This window comes from Drosophila bipectinata, chromosome 2L, assembly GCF_030179905.1.
Source record: "Drosophila bipectinata strain 14024-0381.07 chromosome 2L, DbipHiC1v2, whole genome shotgun sequence".
Taxonomy (NCBI): Eukaryota; Metazoa; Arthropoda; class Insecta; order Diptera; family Drosophilidae; genus Drosophila; species Drosophila bipectinata.
Window position 1 is genome coordinate 656,299 of NC_091736.1, and position 25,879 is coordinate 682,177.

Genomic DNA, 25,879 nt, shown 5'->3' on the forward strand with positions numbered 1-25,879 from the left:
TTGGTTTCATTTCTTTTATTAATTGATGTTTTAGCACAAAACTCTAATGTCTACAAAAATACATTGCGCAGTTGATTTATTTGTCCTTTCCGAGTTCTCCTGGTGTCAGTGCTGGTGAGGATGCAGTGCCCGAAAGAGTGTGAGTAGATAAGCGCTTAAACTAACGTTAATACTTTGCACTAACATAAACTAAACGGTATACGTAGTACTGGATATAAATTCTATGCGAGTCTGACTTCGTGTGAATGTGAGTAGCGAATGTGTGAGTGCGAGATGAGGTGTTTAGTAAACTAGTTAAGTCAACGGTAGTGTTGCATAAATTAATGATAAGGGTATTCCGTGTGCCTTGGCGAGAAGTCCTCCGATTAGTATCCTGCCGCTTGGCCTCATCACTTTGAGAATGTTCGAGTTCCGATTCTTTTGATTTTCCATTTAATTTTCTTTGAAAATAATATCACTTTGGAGTTAGAGCTGCGACTCGAAGGCTGTCCTCTACGACGGAGGACTGGGGCCCTGGAGGACCTTGTCCTTGTGGCGAGTGTGCATCAGCTTGATGATGCGGTTCTTCTGGGCCACATCCGACTTGCTGTACTCGTCGACGAACTATATGAATGGGATTTGGATTTACATATAGGAGGAATAATGTTAGTGGCGGAGGAGATATCTTACCGACAAATCAAAGTCCTTGGAAACCAGCTCCCTGACCGGCGCGTTGTTGAAACACACAGTCACCAGGAAGGGGTAGATCACAGGATTGAACTGCGCCGACAGCTTGGCCAGGCTCTTGAAGAGCACCACGAACTGGTCCGATATGAGCAGGTCCTGGTGCCGGCGGTTGTTGACGCAGAAGAAGGCCAGCGTGGCGATCAGGTCGATCAGCATGGTGGTGCTCTCGTGGTTCTTGACCCACTGGGCGTTCGCCACGCTGTAGTTCAGGATGACGGTCATCACGTCCAGCAGCCTTAGGGAGAGAGGACCCTCCACCGACAGGGTCTCCTGTTGGACACAAAGCACGAAGAGAGAGATACATTTAATTGGCAAAACACAACAATGGGGCTGGGCAGGAAAAACAACAGAAAACCGAAGCCGAAATCACTGAGCAAATGTTTTAATTAAGTCAATACAAATACCAAAGAGTGGCACTTGTTTAGGGCAGGAAATGAAGGCCGGCACGTCCTGGAACGGCTGTTTATGTATTCCTGCATATATATTCGAGTTTTATTTGCATATGGGATCGACAGGGACGGCGCTTCTAATTTGTTTGCCTGGCAGGCCAGAGCCAGAGCCATAGCCCGAGACTCGACTCGATTCAACAACTGGAACTGGCTACTTGTTCGGGTTCGAGTGCGAGTGCGAGTACGAGCATTGGGCAAATATTTGGCCAAACAATTGACATGCCTGGCTGGCTAGAACAACGGCCCTCGTCGCACTTCCGCCTCGGCAGGATATGAGCGAGCGGCAAGGATTTTCGGCGGCCGGAGCGGAAAAAAAGGGACCGTGGAGAGCTGGAATCTGAAATTGCGTGGGCCTTGGCCCGACTTGGGTTAAACTTGAAAATTTCATTTCACAAAGTCAATATTTGCGTAAAAACAAGCCCGGCGCAGAGCGGTTCTTCAAAATTGAGTTTGCTGATTAAAACCGAATCAAATTATTTGCCGAAGAGGCAGACTCCCCTGCTAGGCGGGTGATGAGCAGCCGAAACCCTTATCTATTTTTGTGGTAATTTAAAACAAATAGCTCTAATCCCAGTGCCGCAGCAGCAAAGGCAAAGTTTGTGCAGCAAATTAGTTTGTCAAGTGCGTAGACTCTCCTGCCTGCCTGCCTGGCTGCCAGGGAGGGAGGCTGGTTATCCTGCATCGGCTAAATATTGACACGTGCAACAGACCCACACTCGACTGCCGACTGCTCCGAATGCTACACAGGAAATTAAGCCGCCAGCTCCGCCAAAAAGCGATTCAATTGACTCTGTCTTGCAAACAAAGGCACTATACATTTTAAACTTTAAGCACGGATCTGAAATAGAACCCCATCCTTTGGACAAGAATCTTTTCGAGTGTTCGGCCCTATAGGTGGAGTGGGAATTTGTAATCTGAAGTCTCAGTTAGATTCCCGATTGCTCCACTCCGATATTCCGTTTCATTTGCGCGGTTTTCGGCTGCCAACCGAGCTAGCACTCCACCTCCAGCGCCAGCGCCAGTGGGTTGTGCTTTGGTTTGGTGCGTCTCGTTACGGTCGCCATAAATATTTCAGGGCACAACCAAGACGACCGAGAACCGAGGACTGCTGACTGCTGACATTTGCCCCAAGTAAAGTGTCAAAATATTTGCGTACGCCACCCATCTTCCATTTCGTCCTGCGTATCCTGCTGCTTCCCGGGCGTCTCCATTGAACTCGCAGGTACATGCTGTATAGAGCGAAATGTCATCGCGGTTCAATGGCGTTTGCCTCATGTTGTGTTTGTCATTTGGCGCTGTGTTGTCTGTTAAGCAAATGTCACTTCGCTCTATTCATTTTCCCGGAAAAAGCCACTCCCCCTTCCCCTCCACCGCCCTCTCTCACCACACTCGCAAAACACACAGTCCTCGTGGCTGTCATGGCATTCGACAATATATGCAAATCACTCTGGCGAATTCCGCTCGCAGATTGCAAGCCGCAATTGCAAAGTTTTAAACGTCTGCACTAACTTTCGGTCGTGTTTTCCAGTCCCACTGCCACTCCCCCCTCCCTCCCAGTGGCTGTCGCTGCTGATTTTCTCAATTTCGCCAGGCGATTTCACGTTCGACAGACTTTACAAGAGCAAAGCAAAGAAAAGCCAAACGCTCGCTCACACACCGCCAGCAACAACATCGGGGAGGGCAAAAAATTTCTGCAAAATTCTAATGAAATTTCCTTTGCGCTCCACTGCCTGAGCAGAGGAGGCCAAGACCAGGGACCGTGGGTCGAAAGTATTGAGAAAGTGAAGACCTCTCGGGCGCAGTTTCCCCATCCAGCAGATCCGGATGGATTCTTAAATCCCCCAGCACAGTTTTGAAATATTGTCGCTACTTTTCCTAACCCAACGGTCGAGCCACTGTCCCTCCGCACTGGGTTAAGGACTGGCTGACTTTTTGATTTCTTTAAACGAAGACGCACTCCTCAAAGACTTCTTCCTTCGGCAGCCGGAGGAAACTCACCTGGAAAGTGTTCACATCCAACGAGGCCAGGGACACGTAGAGATTAAAAGTGGATGCCGCCAAGGCGGTCGTGCGCGGAGGAATGCATTCACCTGCAAAAACAGAGGAGAGTTGGGAAACGGTTAAACAAAAACTGTCCGGGAAGTGCTCTGTCCGGAGGGGGAGCGGATGCTGATGCTCGAGCGGATATTCAATCATAAAACATCAAAGGTCGCGGAGGAAAATCAAAACTAATTTCCCCCGCAGCCAGGAGATCACGTTGCGTGGGTTTGCCAGAAAAGTGCATCGAAATCCAATTAGCACCTTCCCCCGCCCCGCCTCGGCCGCTACTGTTCGGTCGTGGCCTCGACTCACCTATTGGCACAACGCTGCCATTCAGCATGGCCACTGTGCCGAAGAGCTCCGTGGACTTGGCGGCGGCCAGCAGCCGTGTCGGGTCAGCAGGTCCTGTCGAATAAAGGGATCAGGAAGCGAGGTAAGTAAGCAAACACGCCAGGTGTGACTTCTTCTCTGGACTCACCTGGCTGGCAGACGTCGAGGAAGCGCGACAAGAAGCCCAAGGTGGTCAGCAGGCTCAGCATCACACTCTGGTTGTTCTCGATCGACTCCCGCACCTTCTGGTTGCGACGGGAAAGGATTTCGATCAGGCCCGTCACAACAGCGTAGCTGGAAGACAATGGAGGACGGCATGTCGTTAAAACTAAATATTGGCTATAAACTAGGAGGATAAAGGACTAATGAATACAATGCACATCCTGAGCAGATTAAACTATTAATCCCCTTCCGCCCGAACCGCTTCTGCGAGTCACTCCACTAAACCTCAATCATCCATGCTTCCCCGGTTTCAGTTGTTAGGATCGTGGTTTCCCATGGCCATATGCTGATAGCCCTGTCGTCCTTTGTCGTCCACCAATCTGGCCAACTAGCTGCCTGTCTTCCTGTTCCTGGCAGAACAGTCCGCACTTGTTAATCACCAGGAGCGGTTGAAGGCCACCCGAATTCATCACGGTTGCTACACAAAGCACCCGGACGCATGTCAACCACTCGAAAACGATTTAAATTCATTTCCCCCTTCCCACCCCCTCCCACGGCATCCTTCTGCGTCCTTATTCTCCGGACGATGTCCCCTCCGTCCCGGAGTAATCAGCATCTGAATGACATTTCATTTGCTCCCGTTGCAAGGTGTTTCATTTCACATATCAAGGAGGAACAGGGACTCAGGCCCGGGGGAGGGCGGCCAGACCCGACTAGTGTCCTGTTTAACCTCCGAGTGAGCATTAACGTGTCCTGGTGCCGTGTCGTGTCCTTGCTGTAGCTGTTGCCTGTTGTCATTGTCAGCGCAAATCTGTTTTGATTTTAATCCAGCTTATGCGAGCCCAAAATGCCGAAATGCATGCAATCGGTCCTGGGTGACCCTCCCTCCTGCCCGACCCTTCCACTCTCTATCTCTACACTGCGGAAAATAATTACAGAAGCTGCTTCGATAATGTTTGGGAGTTTAAAACCAAAGACCTTAATATTTAAATACTTTTGTCGAGTGTCGAGTTCAGGAATCCCGCTACAGCGGATTATGCTTCTTAAGTGCCGAAATCGATGCACACATATGCCCGAGTTACAAGCGCCCGGGAAAGGACACCTTTAATCGCCAAAGGAGCGAGGGTTTTTCTATAAAGGACTTTTTAGTCGCCAATCCAAGGAGGTCCAAGGGTTGCGCTGCTTCCCTGACAATTGCAACTATTTTGTTTATTAAACAGGAGCGGCAGAGGCTTGAGTTAAGTAGCGTGTGCATCTGACACTTGTTAAAATATTTGCGCCTGTCCCACACACACAAACACACACGTCCTCTGAAGGACCTTCCCTGATGATTACGAGGCGCGGAGAGGACGAGGGAGTCGCGAGTATTTAGCGAACGTGTTTTCACAACTAACAAGGATGTTAATTTTTTTCTGCCGGCTCTTGCTCGTATTTTTATTTCGAGCTTTGCACCAAATGCCTTTTCACACCCGAAAAAGTCCTGTCTGGGTCCTGCCGAGCACACCGTTCTCCCCGGCTGTCGCTTTTTATTTTTATTTTGTCGCCATCGCCGGCTGCTGTTTATTTTACGGCACTGACGATTACGTCCTGCCCGGGATCTGTGGTCCGTGGTCCTGGGTGCCTTGTGCTACTCCTGGGTCCCGAGTCCTGGGAAAGGAAACCTCAGCCGCATCCGATACCGCCCGTCTCGTCCCTCGAGTGCTGGCCATTTTGTGTTTGGATTGATGCGACCAACCAACAAACTAAATACTTCTCACAAGCGCAACCCCGGCCCGGGCCAGGACACATGACAAACGATGACAGTTGTCCGGAGTCCGGAGTCGGAGGTGGACCGGCCCGGGTAAAAGCATCCTTCATGCTCCGTGCTAGCTTTATGCTTGTTGGTTTAAGAAAATTATTAAGGATATTTTTGTGGTGCTGATGAGTTTGCCGAGTACTTTTTGTCCGCCAGTTCGATAGCGTGGCGGGGCGGCAGGGGCGGATTGACCAACCAGGAGAGCAAACATTATGTGGGTTGTCCTGCGTCTGTGGCCAGTGTCCTTGTGTCCGCCTGTCTGCGCTAAGTGTCCTGTGTGCGATGCGAGGCACAAATAGCAAAACAGGAAGCTCAAGTATGTTTACAGTTGACAACGCCAGAACGCTGTGCGGATATCAGCATGGGATCAGGAGTGCCCAGTTGGCTTTTTTCTGAGGGCATCTGGAGGGATTTGGATATATTTCGTATAGATACAGTATCCTGTATGTATGCCCACTCTTGATGATAGAGTTAAGGGTTAAACCCTACTTTTCCCCAAGAAGACCTTTACATAATATTGAGAGTCTGGCTCATAGACTTATTTTCGGCTATTTTTGGCCAAATCCTGGCGTAACAGCACTGGTCCGAGGACAGTGGCAACTCGGGACACATCCTGGCAATGGCACGTAGTCATTGCTTTGTTTGTCTCCCTCTTGGGCGTGTGTGTGGACTCGTGTTTGTGTTGGGAACGTTTGAGTAATGGACGCTTTTATTTACGAACAGGACTTCTGGCTGTGTCAAAAGGGGTCAAAATGGATTTTTCGGCTATATAAGAAAGGCTGCTCCTGCTGCTGCCAGCTACTGGTCAGCAGAAGTCCAGTCCAGTGCTGCACTACACTGTCCTGGCATATCAATCACTCGGCCCTAGATCGGTGTATGTTTATGGCTCGCCACTTAAATAGCTGAAATCTGTATGCCATTCATTTATATTGTAAACATCGAACGATGAATACCAAACTCCTTTTGTTGGCGACTCGCTTTCGTTTCGTTTCGTTTCGATTGGATTCGACCCGTTTATTATGATAAATCACACAGAAAATAATGGACAGGCAGTCCTGCTTGATATTTTTAGTGTTTGTAATCAGCACTCGCCTAATTGAAATCAAAACATCAGGAAACTAGCATTTATTTGCACAACAATCCCCCCACTCGCTTCCTGCTGATTTTTCTCTGCTCCTCCGACAAAACATGGGCAGGAAAAAAGGACTTGTACTTGCTACTTGTGGACGGGAAAGCCGCTCAATGCATGCAGTGTCACAACTCAGCTCTGCGAAATTCCACTCCTATTTGCTTACAAACATTTAGCATCATTTTATGAGCGACGAATCCGAATCGTTTGCTAATCGCTTTTTGCATTCTGAGCACATTTAATGCCGGACGCGTGCGCCTCATTAGCATATGAAAGAAATAAGTGGCCGCTCGAAAACAAAATTTGCACTGCACGTGGCTTTAGAAAAGAGCAGAGTGGAATTGTGTGGCAAGTGTTTAGGAGATTGGTGACGAAAATTCCTGCATCGATTGAAGACTTAAGTCCTGGGAAGAAATGCATGGTTCCTAAGCTAAACAATAATTGGGAATCACACCATGTCTGAAGGATTAACCTCCTTGGTGTTTAAAACACAATATCTTCTTAATATAGAGACTAGTGACGAAACCTTCCTTTGTCTGATGTCTAAGCACCAGCTGAGATATAAAAGATTCCTGAATTCTAAGCTTAGGAATAACCTAAGTCGGAAGAATTGAAAGATATCTTACTTCTTTCATGGAAGGAGTAAAAGTAGTATTGTGTTTGGTGACGAAGTCCTGCGAAGAAATGCTCGAATCTCTGAATCCCAAGCCTAAGAATAGTTGCGAACCCCGCCTTGTTTGATGGATTAAAAGTTTTCATACTTCTTTGTATAATTTTCACAACCTCGCTTGTGTTTTCACAACAAAATCTGCTTAGAGCCTAATTCAATTTCGACTGGAATCATTCAAATGCAGCAGATCGGAACTCATTCAATCAAGCAAAGTCAACAACGGAGGCTGGAAAAGTGCCAGCTGGCTTTCGTTCTGCGCCCGATCCAGGTCAGAATCAGAATCAGAATCTGTATCGGAGTGGAAAGCATGTGCATAAAATTCAACGCCTTGCGGTGGCCCTAAAACAACATTCGTACTCGGAGCGGGTATTCCGGATTCAAAGCAAGGAAGGAAAGGTGTTAAATGAAAATAAAACAAGAAAGGAAAGCTAACTTCGGGCGGAGCCGAAGTTTATATACCCTTGCAGTTAAAACCGGATATATATCGCAAACATCGGATATAGTTGGCCGATCCTTATGGGAATAGGAATATATAATCCAATTTATTTCAATACAAAATCTAAAAAAAGTCCCAAACTTCTATCTTCAAAAATACGAAAGTTGATATTTCTACCAAATACCATTTCCGATCGTTCAGTTATATGGCAGCTATGGGATATAGTCGGCCGATCCTAATGAAATTTGGTAGATTGGATCAACTGGCCAAAAATATAATCTGTATTCAGTTTTAGCTTTCTATCTTAAAAAACACGAAAGTTGGGTCATTTCCGATCGTTCAGTTATATGGCAGCTATAGGATATAGTCGGCCGATCCTTATGAAATTTGGCATGACGTAATGTTTTGCCAAAAATAGCTCACATGTCAAATTTGAACTCTCTAACTCTAAAAACACCAAAGTTATACCATTTCCGATCAATCAGTTATATGGCAGCTATAGGATATAGTCGGCCGATCCCGGCCGTTCCGACTTATATACTGCGTGCAAAGGAAAGAAGGGTGTGTGCAAAGTTTCAAGACGATAGCTTTAAAACTGAGAGACTAGTTCGCGTAGAAACAGACAGACAGACGGACAGACAGACGGACAGACGGACAGACGGACAGACGGACATGCTCATATCAACTCAGGAGGTGATCCTGATCAAGAATATATATACTTTATAGGGTCGGAGATGTCTCCTTCACTGCGTTGCACACTTTTGACCAAAATTATAATACCCTCTGCAAGGGTATAATAAACTAAATGGAAGTGAAAATAAAGAGAAAGCGCTGTGGCAGGGAAGGGACTCCCTGCCACCCCGCACGAGGCGGAGTTTATTAAAATGCAATTTGAAATTGTTTTCTCTGCTGGTTGTCAGCACTTGATTAAGAGCAACTGTGTCCTTCCGAAGGGTGAAACCGGAGCGGTCGCGCCTGCGCCCTGCTCGCTACCTTGCCCCGAACATCATCCCTATTTGGATGGTGTCATGTCAAAACAATGCGACTCCAGTCACGTATTCCAGCCTGCAGGGTAGCAGCCGGCAGAGTCGAGGGCTCTGATTGCCCACAAGTGGCCGGAGCAACCCTTGCTGCGATGCGATTTGAATAACCCCGAGATAGGCGCAGGGTTGGGCTCTGGAAAAGGCACTCGCCGAAACAAGCGGATAATAACTCGTGCGATTAAAGGCGAACTAGGCAGAGGTAGGGCCTTGGGTTTGTGACAAAGTTCAGAGCAGAATGTTACACAATTTTGTGCGAGTGCAGGGACTGCTGTTTCCAGGCACCTGGTGCCCGCTGCCTGATGCCCCGGCTTTGCCAACTTTGTTGGCCATGTTTATGCATTAGAGCGCGTGTAAAATAATTTCATGCAGCAAGTTGGTCGCCTCCTTTACGGCCATAAAGGGAGGTAGCATCAGGCAGCAGGCACTCGGCACCAGGCAGAGGGTGGACTTTTAATGGCGAGTCGAAAATGTGGGCATGTGGAGCTAAGTAGCATTATCAGTGGCTGAGGGCGAGGGCATCGCTGCAATTAAGAGACACCGACAGTGTGACATCATCATCATCATTTTATCATCATAATTATCGGCTTAATAGGGCAGCACGTAGCAGCAGCTGTCACCCGAGCGGCAGGACTTGATGTATACTTTCAATATAAATCTGCGGCGGAACTGAGACGATTCGTCATGTAGCTGGGATTTGCGCAGGACACTCTGGAGGCGAGAGATCTCAATTGTGGCTAATGGAGCTAAAGGAGATATGTCCCTCTTATGAATTTCAATTGCTGGGATCTACTTGCGTCCCTTTACGGGGGAGAGAGTGCCCTTCAAGGATATAATAATATTTCTCAGTGCTTGTTTACATTACTAATATGGAACGCCCCCAACAACAATAATCACATCAACAGAGTCGGAACGTGACTCTCTAACGCCCAGCAAGGGTTCCACTCCGGCCGCAGGCGGTCCGCTCCCTTCGGCCTGCATGTCCTTTTGCCACTCGGGACGTCCTGCGGTGCTAATAACCCACTTACTCATGCTTAGCCCTTTGTTGTTGTTTGGAAGGAAGCTGCTCGCCGTGCGGCCATCAATTACTGCCCGGCAATGCAATTCGGAATAGGATTCTGGATAGGAATCTGGATCGAAATTGAATTGACCGCATTCGGGTGCAAACCTTTTATCAATTTTTTGTTTAATTTTTCCGAGGAGGGCTTGGATGAAGCGGTCAGCGGAATGGCCGTGTACCCCGCGGAGTGTCGGCTAGGCGGATTTATGATTTATAGCCGGAGGGAGGCCTGTAATGCCTTAATTGCATTTATAAATGTTTTGGTTGAGGTTTCGGCTGGGTGCAGTCCTCACAGTCCTCAGTTTAAAACTATTAATTCTCTCCCTTTGCGTATTTGGAATATTGTGATGAATGGAAAGCAATCGGATTCAATTGGTCGCGCTCGAGGACTCGCTAGGACATCAGTCACGGTCACGCCTCGCCAGAAGCCCATGTTTTGGTCGCACTCACCGTCACAGCTGTCATCGGGACGCCGGGAATCTTGTTCGAATCTTAACTAATTTTGGTTTTTTCGAAATTAAGCGTTAAGCCCGGGATGGCAAAAATAAAAATGTAAAACGAAAACAAAGCCAAGCACAAGTCAAGTGACAAGCGAGGCCCGGGAAAAGGGGCAGATGTTTTTGTTCCAGGGCCGCACCTTCCGCTGATAAGAGTTCCAGTTGAGATCGTAATTAATTTCTGGCCCCCCGCCCCGCCTCCGTCCTCGGGCTGGGTGTTTCACTTTGTTGTCCGATTGCTCGCTGAATGCAAATGAATTTTTACGTATCGCCGGAGAGGGCCGCACCAACGACAACACTTTTAATTCATTTAGCCGCGACTGCCGCTGATGATGATGGGTGATGATTCAGTTGGAGACCGAGGATGCCCGGGCCCAGACATTGACGTAAATTGATTTTCTCGCCGTGGAGCAGGAGGGAGGCCTCCGCCAGCAGAGGCGCCACAAACCGCAAGACAGCGGAGGTCCCAGGTAGAAAACCGCGGCGAAAGGATTGCTCTCGCATGTGGCCCCCAAGATGAGTTCCCATATTCATATACCAGTTTCTGCGGGTCGGCCATCATAAATAATGCACCAAGAGCCCAATCCTGGCAAGTCAGCCATCGGCTTATCAGGTGAAGCTTCGCGGGACTCGAGCAGAAATAAAGCTCCTAATAAATGGGCCCAGAACTCGGCTCAGAACAGTCCATATCTAGGGCTAATAAGCGGAGGATTAATGGTCCAGGAGTACCTAAGGAGCTCACTCTATTATCCATATTAGTCATTGACTTATGACCCTGAGCCACGCCCATGTTAAAATAATTACCCTTTTTCGCGACAGTTGCGATGTAACCCCTCCCTTCGCACACATTCGCGGGGCTTGCACATTTTTCAAAACTGCGGAATCTATTAAACTTTTATAGGCCTGCGCCTCATTAAACCGCCGAACGAGGCGGCCCATTACCACGCCCATTAATGCAAATTAAGCGCAATGCAGACATATGCCGAAATCGAGTCCTGGCCTCCAGTCCTCCCGGCTGTGTACGCTTCGGTTGGGCTCGGATGTGTCACAGCGCATTATCATTCATAAATCAAAACAAGAAAATTGTTTAGTCGGGGCAGGGGTGCAGGGCCCGAAGGACAACAATGAGAGTTATTCAAGGATCACAGTCTAATAAACATGTACAAAAATTTATGAATAAATTAAGACATTCGGTTGTCAGTTCGGTTGAAAGGGGATGCACACGGTTCCCGGGCCCAGGGGTTGCTCACTTTTTATTATGCATCAGTGATTAAACTCGCATTAAGGGAAGCCGGATTTAAAGAGTGCCGCCCGGCAAGTGCCGAGATTGAGCTGTCAAGTGAGCCCTCAAGATTTTGCCAGAAAAGTGTGCAAAACTCTCCCGAAGGGAAGAGTCTCGGGTGAAATTCAAGCTAAGACGCGCTGAGGACGCATGGGAGGGACATCGGATCTGCAGGCTGCGGTAGACCAAGACAAACACGGAAGTGGCAATCACCCAGTGGGATATATAATCCCGATCCTGTCTGGCGAGGTTTTTAAAACGAAAATTCATCAACACGTCACCCGTCCGCCCGTCCATCAGCCTATCCATCTATCCGTCTATCCGTCTATGGAGCAATGCCATACCGAGTCACCATTCCATCTCCGCATCGTCATCGTCGTGTCTTCTGTGTTTTCTTAGTAACGAACGCCACCCAAAGCGTTTTCCATTTACCCCAAAAACAGAAATACAGCATCGCATGGGGAGCAGCCGCCAACCGACAGGCAACGGGGTAAACGTTTTCGTATTTTATTAAATATATATTTTGACAGACGGGGCACCACATCGGGGGCTGCCGGAGGAGTTCGGGGCGTCTTCAATTACGACACGCGCGTTGAAAATAAAATTTCAGCGGTTTACTCACAGCCCTGATGGATTCTCCCAGACACATGTTAGTGCCTCTTGGCAGCGATTTCTCTCAGTGCAGGCCCGATTTCCATATGGGGCTTGTCACCCATCAGATGGCGGCGAGTTTCGGTGATTCTTTGCCTACCGCAGATGCCCGGCCAGGGAACGGCCATGGAACGGCCAGGAGGAGGAGGCAGCACACGTGGGGCAGTGGGGGACTGGGACTTCCGTCCAAACTACTCCTCGGGCACCTCCCCAGGCAACCTTTCGGAGGCTGTTAAAAAGCCAAAGTCGAAATAGCTGCGAGAAAGTAAAGCCGCTCGTAAAACTCAAACGATGCGCGAAGAAGAAGCTGCCAGCGGAGACCCAGGAGCGGCGGTAACACAAAAACATGGCGCCAAATAACCGCAACCATAACGACCTCCTCCGGCCCCTCCTCCGGCGAGGCAACAGAAAGACCCTGGGCAGGACCGAGCGGCGACGTTTGCCGCCATTTTGTAGAAGAAAAGTGCATATAATAAAATAAAATAGCAACAAGGAAGGCAGCCACAGAGCCAGTCGACCACACACGACGAGGAGGTGGCTCGCAAAAAATGGCACAGACATTAAAATGGAAAGAGCCAAGGCGCCTAGTCGAAGCTCAGACACTCTTTCGAAATTATTGAAAACTTTTAAACATGTTTAAGCATGGGAGTTTCCAAAGGGAGGTTTTTCGAAAGTCTCCCCATCGGAATCCATTCAAAAAGTACATGTACCCTGCGCCCAGAACCTCTCACGATTGGGGAGCTCAAGTCTAGAGCAACAAAGCCAGTGGAAATGGCAGCCTGTGATTTGGTCTTCCAGGACGAGCTTACGAGTGTGTGAGTGGGGGTGTGGGGAAAATGTGAAAAGGAATGGCGGCGGCGAGCGTCGTAAAAAATTATGCCCAACGTAAGGATCCCCGTGCTCGTGTCGTCCGCATGAGGAGCAGAAACCAAATGCGTTCTTATGGCACTTTAGTGGCGAAATCAAATTAGAATTTATGGAAAGTCGCCGCCCAATCATAAACGTGACGTCCTCTGCCGCGCCCACCTCCGCAGAGCCATTGAACGGCCATCATAACCATAGGAGCGACTAAATGACCTTTACTGCCGGCCATTTCAAAATACTTTGGCGAGGATTTTTAGTTTTGGTCATAAACTCCAGCATTCGTTCGGCCTGCCGGCGGGAGTCGCCAGGATTAGCAGTGGCTTGTAATGTGCGCCATCTGCTGGCCACTTGAGGGCATTACTCATGCCACATTTGGCAGGATTCAAGTGCTTAGCGTGTTAATTTGCACCAGTTTCTGCCGCAGCTCCAGACCCTTTCGAGCTCTTCTGCCCGGCTCTGTCATATAGAAACTATTCCGGGCGAGGGTTGCCGGCATTGCGATTGTGCTTCGGCCCGAGGCCTCGTGTTAAGCCTTCACAATTGCCATTTGATTGAGTGATGCGTCAGTTGTTGTCCTTGTGCCTTGTCCTTGCGCCTGTTTGGGTTCTCCGCCCACCCCACGGCCTCATAATCACCCCTTACTCCCTTTGTTCGCCGGCTACCGATGCGCATTAAATCCACTCGCAGAAAACAATCAGGGAAGAGAATCACCCGTAGAGGTTATCTCCACAAACTATTCAGCGATTTTTCCGAGTGTCGGACAACAAAAGCTGAAAGCAATGGACTCCGCTGGCAGGGGCGCATTATCATCCCGGAGATATAGTACTTCACATCTGACGAGCATTAAATTAACTGTAACCGGCACTGCACTTTACACATTTTACATATGTCGCCTACCGGAGACGACTTCTTCTAGGTGGGTGGTGGCTGGTGGCTGCGGCCCATCACCCCTCCTCCAGCTTTCCCAGAATTTTCCCCAGGGAAACCCAAAACAGAGCAGCGGCTGAAGGAAAAAAACGGGAGCAAAATCAAAGCGAATGCACTCAAACGATGAGGTCTCCGGCTCGGGATCGGGCTGGGCCTGCAGGTAATTCAATAGCCGAAAGCCGTGCGCCGCTCCAGCCTTTGACATCGGGCTGGACAGGCACTCATCAAACTTTTGACATGCAGCTCAGCCGGAGCGGGCTGGGGTGGTCGGAAGGGAGAGCTGTAGCTGCTGCGCCTTTTTGCATGCAAAATGTCAGCGCATATGTCAGACTTTTGCATATGACCTCTTCGAGTTATGTGGCCCGAGGGCCGGTTGAGGAGTTTTAAAAGTTATGCCACTTAGTTCTGCTTAGACCCTGCAGTGACCCAATCCCCCCTCGTCCTCCGGTTTTTTGCTCAGGCCTGTTTGGTCAAATGCATTTTGATGCAAATCCATTGCCAACTTTGGCTACACTTCCTTTGAGCTGCTCCTGGCTCCTGGCTCCCGGCTCCCACTTCCCTCGCAAACCACCAACCTTCAACCCCGCCCTGATCTCCGGGCAGGGGTTTGCCGTGATGTCTTTGTAAGTGTAATTGATTCTGACTTTCTGACAGTTTGAATGCCGAAACGAGCAGATGAGCTGCTCTAGCCAGCCAGGAGCAGCACAACTGAAAACGAAAACCGAAACTGAAACAGAAACTGAAACCGAGAGCACAGTTCTGTTAAATGCAAGGTCCTGGGAGGGGGCCACTGACAACTCTGATTAGTTCTGTGACAGCTTTGTGATTTGAATTCAATTATGACATGCAAAAAGGTGCCAGGTGGCTGGGTACAGTCGCAGGACCGCTCAAACTCGAACCAAGTTTCAAAAACTGCAGTCTCAAGGACACCCCCTGGGCCCGCGGGTAGCCGAAGGATCAATAAACACGCCGTTAAGAGTCAATATTTTGATTGCGAGGCCGGTGGTGGGGGCGGAAAGGTGGCAAACAAAAGGAGCGCCGCACTAGGCAAATAGGAAACTCCGTCAGAGCCAAACAAAGCGAAAGGACATCACCAGGACCGACTTTCCCGGGCCTCAACCTTATGTCAAGGAGAGTCAATAGAGGCGGGAAAGCGGAGCCGGGGAGCACAGCTGAAATCGGATATTAAACGCCGTGCAAAAAACTGACAAACAATGAGGCTGGGAGGGAGGCAGAAGGCCCAGAGGACCGAGGACAAAGGACCCAGAATGAAATTAATACATCTGACCAGATAGTTGCAGCGAGTCAAAGGAAACCGGAGAACCGATAGGGCGGGGAGGGTGTGTCTAGGCTAAGTAGAAGGTCTAAATAGTGTCTCTCACATGCTGCTGGAAATAGAAGCCACAGGCACGTGTATGCGGGTGCAAGGGTTTTCGATGTCAGATACTTTCCTTGTAATTGAACCGAAAGTTTTGGTTTCCACTGAGAAAATTCTAAAGGTATTAAGTGTTTAAATACAAATATTAATTATAGTTTAAGTTCTAGTTAGTATTAGTTATAGTGGAACTGAGATCCTAGTTAGTATGGAAAGTATTCCCCAAATGTAGGGTGTTTGGAGCAGTGCACTGAGCAGCGCCCTCACCACATTGTAGATTGCAAAGTGCAAGCCACAAAAACACAGCCACGTCTTGGTCCACGTCCGTCCAAGTCGATATCCTGCAGGCCGGCAGGATGCAGCAGCTCCAAGTCCGTCGCCCATAACTCCAAATTGGCCATTCGATCTGGTTACTTAAAGGGTAATTAAATTAAATGTCGCACAGCAGTGGCGCTCGGAAAGTCTGCCAGCAGGCCGTCCTCCTTCGTCCTAGGTCCTGTTGACATCCTGCTAGTGGGTTTTCAGCAGCCACAAGAGCAGCGGCAGGCAAACAAAAGGACGAACATGCGGCCCGACAAGCATTTTTTCGACAGACCGAGAGATATGTATATGCATATTCCATTATGACGTTTTTTAGGGGTGGCTGGAGCGAAGGGGTTCCGGCCGGAGTTTCCGTTCTGGACCAGCGGGCCCGAGGGTGTCTGCCTTATCGCGTGCCAAATCATCGTTATGATTGCGAGAAGGCTCTTTGCAGGAGCCGGGATTGATGATCGCATCGTGATTACAATGTATCTGCAGGCCGCTTTTTACGAGGGCTAATGACTGCGCTGATTAATTATGAATCAATTACATTGTAAAAGATAGCTCTGGAAGCTCGTCTCTTTTTGGGCCAAGGTGCCAAAGCGAGGCGAATCGGATTTGTCATGTTCGCAGAAGGGGGTCCTTAGACACGATTTATGGTCTGGATTATGGTTAGCCAGAGCTAGGCCGGGCACTTTGGTGGGAGGATACAGTGATTGTGTCTAGTTCTACATTCCTTGAAGCCTTTTGAATGTATTTTTTGCTAAAAATACCTGAAACTTTTACAGTTTCTCTGAAAGGAGAACTAACTTTGGCTCTCTGGAGAAACAACAAGAGGATTCCTTACGTCTTTGTCAACTTTAATTCAATTACCCGAGTCTCCCGAGAACTTTTTTGAATCAACAACAAAATATTTTGAATCGCGCAACCTGAGCAATTAAAAGTATACAAAAATTTAATTATGCAGCTGGGGGGGACCAGAAAGAAAGCTTCAATCGAATTAGAAAGTGAAGGGCCTGAGCTATGTACATTTGTCGAATGCTTCGTGGCCAGACTGGCGATGATGGCGGTGGAAAAAGGAAGTCGGAAGCAGAACCAGGACCAGCTGAAAATGGCGGCCCATTCAAGTGCGGCGAATTGAATTTCTTATTCAGACCAAGTTTCCTTTTTCCAGCAAAATGGCGCAAGGTGCAGGAGTGGAGAGTGGGGTGGGGAGCTCGGGGGTTGTTTCCCCAAAATTATAGTCGAAAGAAAATTTGATTTTGCAAACTCACAGACACTGGAGCACCCACACAAACCCACACGGGCTCTGTTATGGTGCTGTAATTGAATTGAGCGCCGAAAAGCGCGCCACGAAAAATGGCCGAAGGAATAAATGCGGCTAAGCAGGACCGTCGAAAGAAGCAACCACAAAAGGCTGCAAAGGACTCGCTCACAGACTGCACACCCACACACCCACACACGGAACACAACAACACACAATGGCTGGCTAATAAAATAAACGAAAAGCTTTTGTAAGCAAATTGAAAATATAAACAAACGAAAATTGATAAAGAACATAAAAAGGGGCACAAAAATGTATCAACAGAGTGGAGTAGAATGAAAATAAAACAACGCCAGGCAGGACAAAGCTAGGAAAGGCAACAAAAAATGGTCAGAGCCCCCAGAGCACACAAAAAAGGATAAACAAAGGCACATCACACAAGAAAAGCCAGCAAAAAATGACTCGTAAAAAACCTACAAAAAAAAAACAAAGGCAAACAATAAAAAAAAACATCATCGGACAAAAGCCAATTCACAATTGGAAAATGCATAACAACAAAGTTTTCCCTATCTAGTGCTGGAGAGGGGGCTGAACACACACAGTATTATATGGGAAAGCCTTTTCTTTTATCCATAAAATATTATATTAAAAACCAACTGAAAACAAATATTAATGGAAAAAAGGAGACTATCTATCTATACAATATTCCTCCATTTTCATAAACTCCCAATTAATTCTATAGATACTTTGCACAAGATTTCTCTCTGTGCATTGAGCAAACAATATGGCGTCAGTATTTTGGGGCATAGAGGCAACAACAATAACAATTCGATTAAAACTTTTACACCCAAAAATGAGCTCAAATTAAAGAAAAACAATCGGCCCAAAGGGGCCAAGAGACAGAGGGAGGCGAAGCCCAGAGCCGGAGGTTACATTAAAGTTTCTTATTTGGAAATTAAATCGCACAAAAAGCCAGCAAAGAGCAGGACTACAAAAGAGTCCTTGTGGAAGACCATCAATATAAAGAAGCTTAAAGAGGACTCATGGATGGAAAATTAAAGGATACAGTTCTACTTTAATTTTAAAACAAGGACAAGTTACATAAAGGTATTCGTTTTTAGATATATTCCTATCTAGAGTTTTTTTGATAGACCCCCCATCTTGAAGATCCTCTTCGAAAGTCCTCAGCACACTATGCGATGACCGAGGAACCTGCTGTTGCACATCTTCAGTGTGACCAACTAAGCAAAGTTTTAAAAATTAAAACAATATTCAAATATTAAATTTTGACGTCAAGCCGGCAGCTCAGCAGCGTCGCTGTCGACGCCGGCAGAGGCAGCGCAGCTCCTGCGCTATCCCGCTCGCACAAAACACGCCCCTTGCGCCGAAGGGGATGGCACTATCGCCGAACCAGACAGCCGTCCTGCTCATGCGCATAGGCTCGAACAGGTTTTTCGAAATCGGGGGATTTCCCCTTATTCGGATTCGACGCTTTGCACAGTAACTTGAAGTAGACCGTGGTTGCACTTGTGGTTGTTGGTGTTGGTGGTGTACTTTCACGTACTCGTAGTTTCGTACTCACTTTATCATGTCCGGCAGGCGTTCCGGCACTTTGGGGTGGGTGTTCTTCTTCACGTAACTGGAGGACAGCGCCTCCGTGCAGGCCAGCATTAGCTCCGTGGACAACTCGACCGGATGTTGTGGCGATTTTTCTTCGGGTAACTGCGAAGTACGAATCGGAAAATAAAAAAATAGTAATTTGTTATGAATAGCAAGAACAGGGAGAACACAATCGGAGTTCTCTTTCTTTCGAGGATTTCTTTTCAAAGGAAAGGTTTCTAATCATTGGAATCCTCCGGAGTAACCAGTAAAGATAGCACCTAATGCAAGGAAAGGACGTACTGCAATTGTTGCATGCTTTTCGGGGCGGGCAGTGATACTCTTTGCTGCGCCTCGTGTTTAAATTAATTATCAATTTAAACAGCAACAACACTCATTCGGAGAGACATCCACATCAATCAAAATGTTAACTGATGTCTCCCCCTGCTACTCCAGTTGGCTCGGCCCCCAGTTGCGCCTTCTTCGCCGTCTTCTCCTTCGTTACATGACACGCGGCGCGCGCGCTGATCCATCAACAAAAACAGAGAGGTGACCGATGGAGGGGGTCGGTCAGGGGGAGAGACCACAATAAACACGGGCCAAGTTAACAATGCCACCAACTCCAAAGTGCGATTCGCAGTAAAAATATTTTTATAGATTTAAATATAAAGAGGCTGCCGGAGACAGCACCGACTGGCAGATACCTTTCTTGAAGCTTGAGATGGCTTTTGCCTTGGAAGTATTTGGTTTCGGTAGTTGAAGAAGCCTCTCTCCCCCCTAGAGGGTACTCCTTAGTTTAAACAAAAGATTTCAAGAAGTGGAGGGAGAAACCTTCATTGGGTGGGTGAGTGGCTTTTTATGCGATTTAACGATTGATTTAACGGCAGCCGCAAAATATACATATAAGCAGTTTACAAATTGCCCGGGGAGGGTAAGAAGTCGGGGATCCGACCTAGTGCTTAAAAATTGATAGGCCAGCGCGCGCACGAGGGCAGTAAATAAAATTCAAATAAAAACGCCAAGCAAACAAAGGGCCGGGCCGAATAAAAGCGTCAGAGAAATGGCAAATAAACAACGCCAGCCAATCGAGCAAAAACAAAAGCCCCACCATTATATAAACTTTAAGCCGAGCCAAGGAGGGAGGGCTTGGTCGACTAGGGGATACCCTATCCTGCAGTCTAGACTCTACAGCTTCAATCGAGCTAGTTTCTAGATGATATTATTCCTTCAATATTGTTCTCTAAAATAGCAACTTCCGAGCTCCAAAAGACCCTTGCCAAACGTGGGCTTCCTCTTCCTTGGCTGGAGACAGAGGCATAAACACGGTCAAGTGTTAAGTGGCTGCTGGGAAAGACTGGAGCGCGAGCCAAGTACGAGTTTGTGAGACGTACGTCTACGTGGCCTGGGGAGCTGCCAGCTGCCAACTTTGGCGAGTGCGAGTGTGTCCCCGAAGTTGGCGCTGCCAGCCCCGGAGGCCGGGCGCCTGTTTGGCGACACTTTTATGGCGAAGCCTCTCCGGGCGGCCCAAAGTTCTTAAAAGTTTCTTCGTGCGCGGATTACCTGGAAACTCTTGTTGATGGCGTCGAACAGGGCGGTTATGGAGTTGCCCAGCAGAGCGTGGCGGGCAATCTGGGGACACACCGAGCAGGCGTTCCTGTACAGCTGCACGGCCAGGTGGACAGATCTGGAGGAAGAATACATTGGTGGTTAACATGTGGATAAGGTTGCTGCGGTTCGGGGCTACTCACTTTCTCGAGATCTCCGAGTTCTCCTCCAGCCCCTTGCTGATCACGTGGCTGGCCAGGATACCCAGGCCGTCCATGCAAAGGAAGGCCTGAAAGTCGAAAGTCTGGGCCTTGGGAATCACCCTCAGAAGGTTCCCCAGAGTGCGGTCCAACCCTTGAGCTCCACCGCCCTTGACCACCAGGTTGAGCAGCTTGGGCACTGTGCTGTCCCGTTTCACATAGGGGGGAAGTGGTTCCATACCGTCCAAGTACTCAGATGCGCTAAATCGGAGGAGAGGGGTTTAAATAACTAAGGTGTCTAGAAGGTTCTTGGAAAGATTAGACAAAAACCCACCACTGGCTCATCCGTTGCTTGAGCTTCTTCATCTTCTTCTTGTAGCTCCTCGAGTGTCCCGATATGCCACCGACATCCGAAATGGTCGAGGACACGTCCCCATCCTCGTTCGTGGTGCTGGTGGTGTTCCCATTCAAGGCATCCTCGTTCTCATCCTGGTCGCCCCGGCCTCCCTCTTCCGCCACCCTAGTCGGCAGAGTCAGCTCGAGGGCCCGCTGGCGGATGTGCTCAATGTTCTCCTCGTGGCGTCGGGCCGACTCCATCTGCTTCTGGAGGATCTTGCGCTGCAGCTCCTCGGTGGTCTGCTTGTGCTGGACCTGCAGGGCGAGGAGCCGCTCCTCTCGATCCCTGGCCTTCTCACGAGCCAGAGCCTGGCGCTCCCGCTCCTTCTGCTCCTGCCTCTTTCCGATTCTCTGCTCCTTCTCCAGGCGCGTCTCGTTCATCTTTTCCAGCTTCAGCAGGCGCTCCTTTTCGAGGGCCTGCCGCCGTCTCTCCACGGCCGCCTCCTTGGCCAGCTTCTCCTCCACTTTCTTCTGCCGCTCCTGCTCCAGGTCCAGAAGCCTGCCCTCAGTCTCCTTCGAAGACTCCAAGAGGTCCAGGCGCTTGTTCTGGGCCTCGATGTTTTTGATGAAGTTGATCTCCTTGAGCTTTTTCTCCTCGTCGTGCGCCTTCTCGATGATCTGCCTGAGGTACTGCGAGCGGTTCTCGGCGGCCCTTTGGTGCCTGCCCTCCATTTTCTGGCGCTTGTCCTCGATGAGCTGCTTCTGGGCAGCCTTCACGTCCTCCACTCTGGCGAAGAGCTGCTGCAGCTTGGCCGCCTTCTCCTGCTGCAGTAGGTTCCGCTTCTGCTGGGCCCTTGCCTGCTTGGCCTGGTACTTCTTCAGAGTTTCCTGCAGGGAGCGGCGCCTGGAGGGCGAGGACAGCTTCTGGTGCAGCTCCTGGGCTCTCCCCGGGTGCCGAGCCACGTAGGCTTGCAGCGTGGCCAGCGCCTCGGCCCTCTCGTTCCAGGACATGTCGGAGAGCAAGGCCTGGTAACGAAGTTCCAGGCTGGCATTCTCGTCGTCGCTCATGGTCACAAACACAGCCGCGTCTTCCACGTTTCCAATGTCTCCCACCTCGTCCTGCTCCTCCAACTGTACCTCGCAGTCTGTCTCATCCGTCTCCGTGTCCACGTCAATCTCCGTCTGCTCCAGCTCTCGGATCTGCCGCTCCAGGGACTCCTGCACCTCCACCAGCATCCTCTCGTTGCGCTCCTCCTCGTTGTCCTCCGCATTCTGCTCGTCGTTTTCGTCGCAGGCACTCAAGGTGGAGGCGTTCGAGGGCTTCAGGCTCCCGTTGGGCAGCTTGCAGCGGGCGATGCTCTCGTACAGCTCCCCGATGGTCTTCGAGAACTCGCAGTTGGTCTGGATCTTGATGTCGATCTTGCTGTGGTCGTCGTGGCTGGCTGCAAGAAAAATGGAATGGTAAGAAAGAATCTAGGAAAGCGCCTCGGGAGAAACTCACACTCCACCACGGTCTCCGCGGACGAGGAGCTGCTGTTGCTCTGGCTCGGCTTGCTGCCCTGTTCCTTCTGCTGGAGCTTCCGCAGGGCGTTCTTCTCGCTCCGCATGTACTCCTTGTGCAGGGACGTCATCTTCAGGCCGGTCAGATCCGACTTCTGCCTCTTGATGATGGAGGTGCGCAGGCTCGAGCCGATCGCGCTGTGGCTGCTACTGCTGCGGGTGGCACTCGGAGGCACCGCAGGCGGGGCTTTGTCGGACTTCTCCGGTTTCTTCACCTGACCTGCCGTGCTCCTTTGCGCGGGGAATGAGTTCACCTTGGCCTTGGCGTTTTTGATTTCCGGCCGAGAGGCGGCCAACGGCGCCTTCGGCTTTGTTGCTTTGGCCTCCCCTGAGGTCCCGGTCTTGCCAGGAATGCTCTTTCCGAGATTCTTGCTGTCTCCCGCCTTCTGCTTCTCCTTGATCTCCTGCTCCTTCTGCTGCTCGTTGAGCAGGGCCAGTGTGGGCAGGCTGGCGTAGCCTGTGGGCTGGTGGAACCTGTTGGCCCAGTGCATGCTGCTTCTCCGGCGGTTCTTGACGGTCAGCCAGCCGTCGTTGGCGTCTGTCGGCAGTTGGAGCTGCTTGGGCTCGGAACGTCGGTCCTCTTGCTTGAGAGTGCTGCGAGAGCTGGAGAGCTGCTCGTTGCTGGCCTTCAGCGTGGAAGTGGAGCTGGCAATGTCCTCCCGGGAACTAAGCCTGGAACTCACCATGGGTTTTCTGGCAGTGTTTAGAACGGAACTGGAGGCAATCCTCTTAGGCAGTGTTCGGGGTCCGGCTGCGGTGTTGGCACTTGTGTTTCCGTTGATCTCCAGCATGGTTCTGGAGCGTGCCGACAGTCTGGAGGCCACATTGTTGGGCGGCCCATAGCACTCCGTCTTGCTGGAAGGCCTCGGCGGTGGCTGCGCGGTACTCCGAGCTGGTTTTGGTTGCCCGGTTGCCACTTTGGGGCGCCGCAGGCCGTTAACTGGCGGTGGCACTGCGTTCGCCTTCACCGGAGCTTGCTTGGTGGCTACGGATTTGACAGCACCTGCTCCTTGCCCCGCTCCACTGGGCTGAGAGCCCTTCTTCACTGGCCTATTCAAAACACTGGAGTACTTCAGCGGACTATTCTGGGTCACGTTTCCCGCCGAGAGATTCGGGGGCTGTACTTTTTTTAGCACCTCCGCCACTGGTTTGAGAAGAGTGTTCGGGGGTGTTGGCTCCTTATTGGCCTGTTGCAGAAGGAGAGCATTTTCCATGGTATCCAGAGAGGCCATAGTCATCTCCAGAGCCGTGGGCTCAGCGGGCTCCTCTTTGGCGGGAAGTTCGGGCTCCACTTCCGAGACATTAGCGGAATCCGTTTCGATTAGGCACTCCTCTGGCTTGACTTGGACCTCTGGGACTTCCTCAACAGACTCCTCAGCTTCTGGTAGGTTGGCTTGTTTCAGAGAAGCATTCTCCAGCTTCTCCTGAGCCTCTCTTTCCTCCGCCTCCCTGCGCATTTTCTCCCGCACGTCGGCGAGCGTTAAGTGGGGATCTTCCAGATCGGTCTGCGAGTACTGGGTGTTTAGCTGAAGGTAAGCTGACTTGTCCCCGCTGAGATCCAGGGGGCCCTCGATAGTGTCCGACTGGGATGATCCCTGGGTGGCTCGCTTACTGGCAGCGGCGAACAGCTCCCGGACGTTCAGCCGCATCGCTCCCTTTGGCACTTGGTCGTAGGCTCGCAGGAGCTTCTTGGGCGAAATCTGTCCCGGGTCGCAGCAGGGCGAGGTTTTTCCCGACTGGGAGCCGGGGAAGAGAGCTGGGCTGGACTTTCCAGAGTTATTGGGACTACAGAGGCTTTTGGTTCGAACTCGGGGAGTGGGGTTGCTCTTGCGAACTTCCCAGGCCAAGCTCTGAGGGCGCTGTTGCAGCGGCCGAGACTCGTAGTCCCAGGAAACCTTGAACCACTCGCTGAGGGCCTTGAAGTCCCGCACATAGTTCTCCAGGACGAGGATCGCCTCCTGGCAACTGGAAATGTTCTCGTAGCACTCGACCGTCTGATAAATCTCGTTCACTGCCCTTTGGAGGTTGCCGAAAAGGAGAGCCCAGTACCTGGCCTGCAACTCCGACTTCTTGTCCCGCCCTGTGGAAGCGCTGCGAACACGTGGGGCACTGTTTCCTCCGTCGCCCGAGGACTTCAGCCTGGGCGAGGTGGGGGATTGATAGCTCTTGAGTGTCCCTCCGTTGGGGGACTTGGGCGGCATTGGAGGTTTGCGATAATCTGAAAATATTGCATATTTTTATTGAGGAACTAGACCATACTTTAGGAAACCCAGTACTCGATTTTCAAATCCATCTATCTTGGCTACACAAGGTAATAGAACAGCTTCAATATTAATAATCGTTCGCTCTCACAACTCCCACAAACCCTTCAGAAGACAAGGCTTGAGCTACCGGTACTGGGTTTCGAAAATCAACAGTTTATGCTTACAGTCACCATTCATGAGTACGCCTCCGCTTCCAGCTCCATCTCCTCCCGCGCCGTCCGCACCCGTTCCGGCTCCTCCCGCATTGGCATGTGTTGTTGTCTCATCGCAGAACTGGTAGACGAGCAGATTCTTCGCCTCTCGCCCTTCACGACTCAAGACCTCCCGCATCTCCATAGCAACTCGCTTTATTGTCTAGAGATGACTTGGTAGCTGGTGCTGCTGTTGTTGTTTCCTTGGTTTCGTCAACTGCCGCCCACACAACTTGGCAGCTGTTCGGGCAGCTTTGGCTTTCGTCCTCCCTGGCTGTCTGAATCCTGTCCAGAGCCCGACTCCTCCACTTCTTCCTGGAAAACTGGCTCCGCCGAGCCGATTTTAATTGATTATTCCTTGATTTCGTCGACTCCCTTGTCTGAAAGCGTTGCCTCTCAGTTGTTTTTGTTGTCCGCTCGTCTGCTGCAAAGTTTCGCAACGGCAGCGAGGCAGCAGCATTTTACCACAACGAAGGTTCGCGAGCAAATAGCTTTTCGACAAGGAATTGTCTGGCACCCACTGTCCGGTGTCCTGGGGCCTGACCAATAGATAATTCCTCCTCAATTCCTCACAACAGGCGTCTGAAACTTCGTGCTAAAATTGCAAGGGCAGCGCCAGCTGATCCACACGCGTAGAGATGAAACTTTTTGAAACTATCGATATATCGGTAAAGGGATTTTAAAGAAACAGTGCTGGATAACTCTAAGTGGAAGTTGGGTCATCGATGGCAGTATTACGTTAAGCTAAGACGTAACGTCCAATTTAAATTTGAAAGTTTGGGAATATTTTAAAATACAAGAACTTTGAATAAAAACACCATTCGCTTCTAAGAAAGGGAGATTTTTTGATATTGATATAGTCATATAAATCCAAAAGATAAACATAATGATGGGTATTAGAGAAGTACTGTGCTAGAGAAGTACTAGCTAGAATTTCACATAATGCAGGTCCTAATCCAGGTTTCAATCCTTCCAATCTGTTGCTTAGCCAAGTGTTAGGGACCAGTGGTGACCACTGCTGACATGCGCAGTCGCCTTGTTGTGGGAACCCCGTGGTGCGTCCTCCCAACAACCAGAGCTTCCATTGTAGCCAAGTTGGCTACAAAAGCGGGCGGCTATTGGGGAATGTCGGCAGTCGTTGCTAGCGAGTTAACCTGATTAGTAGTCCCTTATTGGTAGTGAAAATT

The 25,879-nt window shown here is 49.8% G+C and overlaps 1 protein-coding gene across 1 annotated transcript; it reads right to left on the reverse strand.

The window, feature by feature from the left end:
• ssp3 (short spindle 3) lies at positions 1-25,335 on the reverse strand. The gene is made up of 11 exons (XM_017250171.3): positions 24,666-25,335; positions 22,179-24,455; positions 20,676-22,119; positions 20,345-20,602; positions 20,157-20,280; positions 18,580-18,719; positions 3,694-3,839; positions 3,528-3,620; positions 3,174-3,265; positions 670-996; positions 1-603 (listed from the first exon to the last, which is right to left on the reverse strand). Exons 1-11 carry the CDS (start codon positions 24,835-24,837, stop codon positions 493-495), a joined length of 5,184 nt encoding a protein of 1,727 aa, XP_017105660.2. The 5' UTR covers positions 24,838-25,335; the 3' UTR covers positions 1-492.
• Between the last annotated feature and the right edge of the window lie 544 nt (positions 25,336-25,879).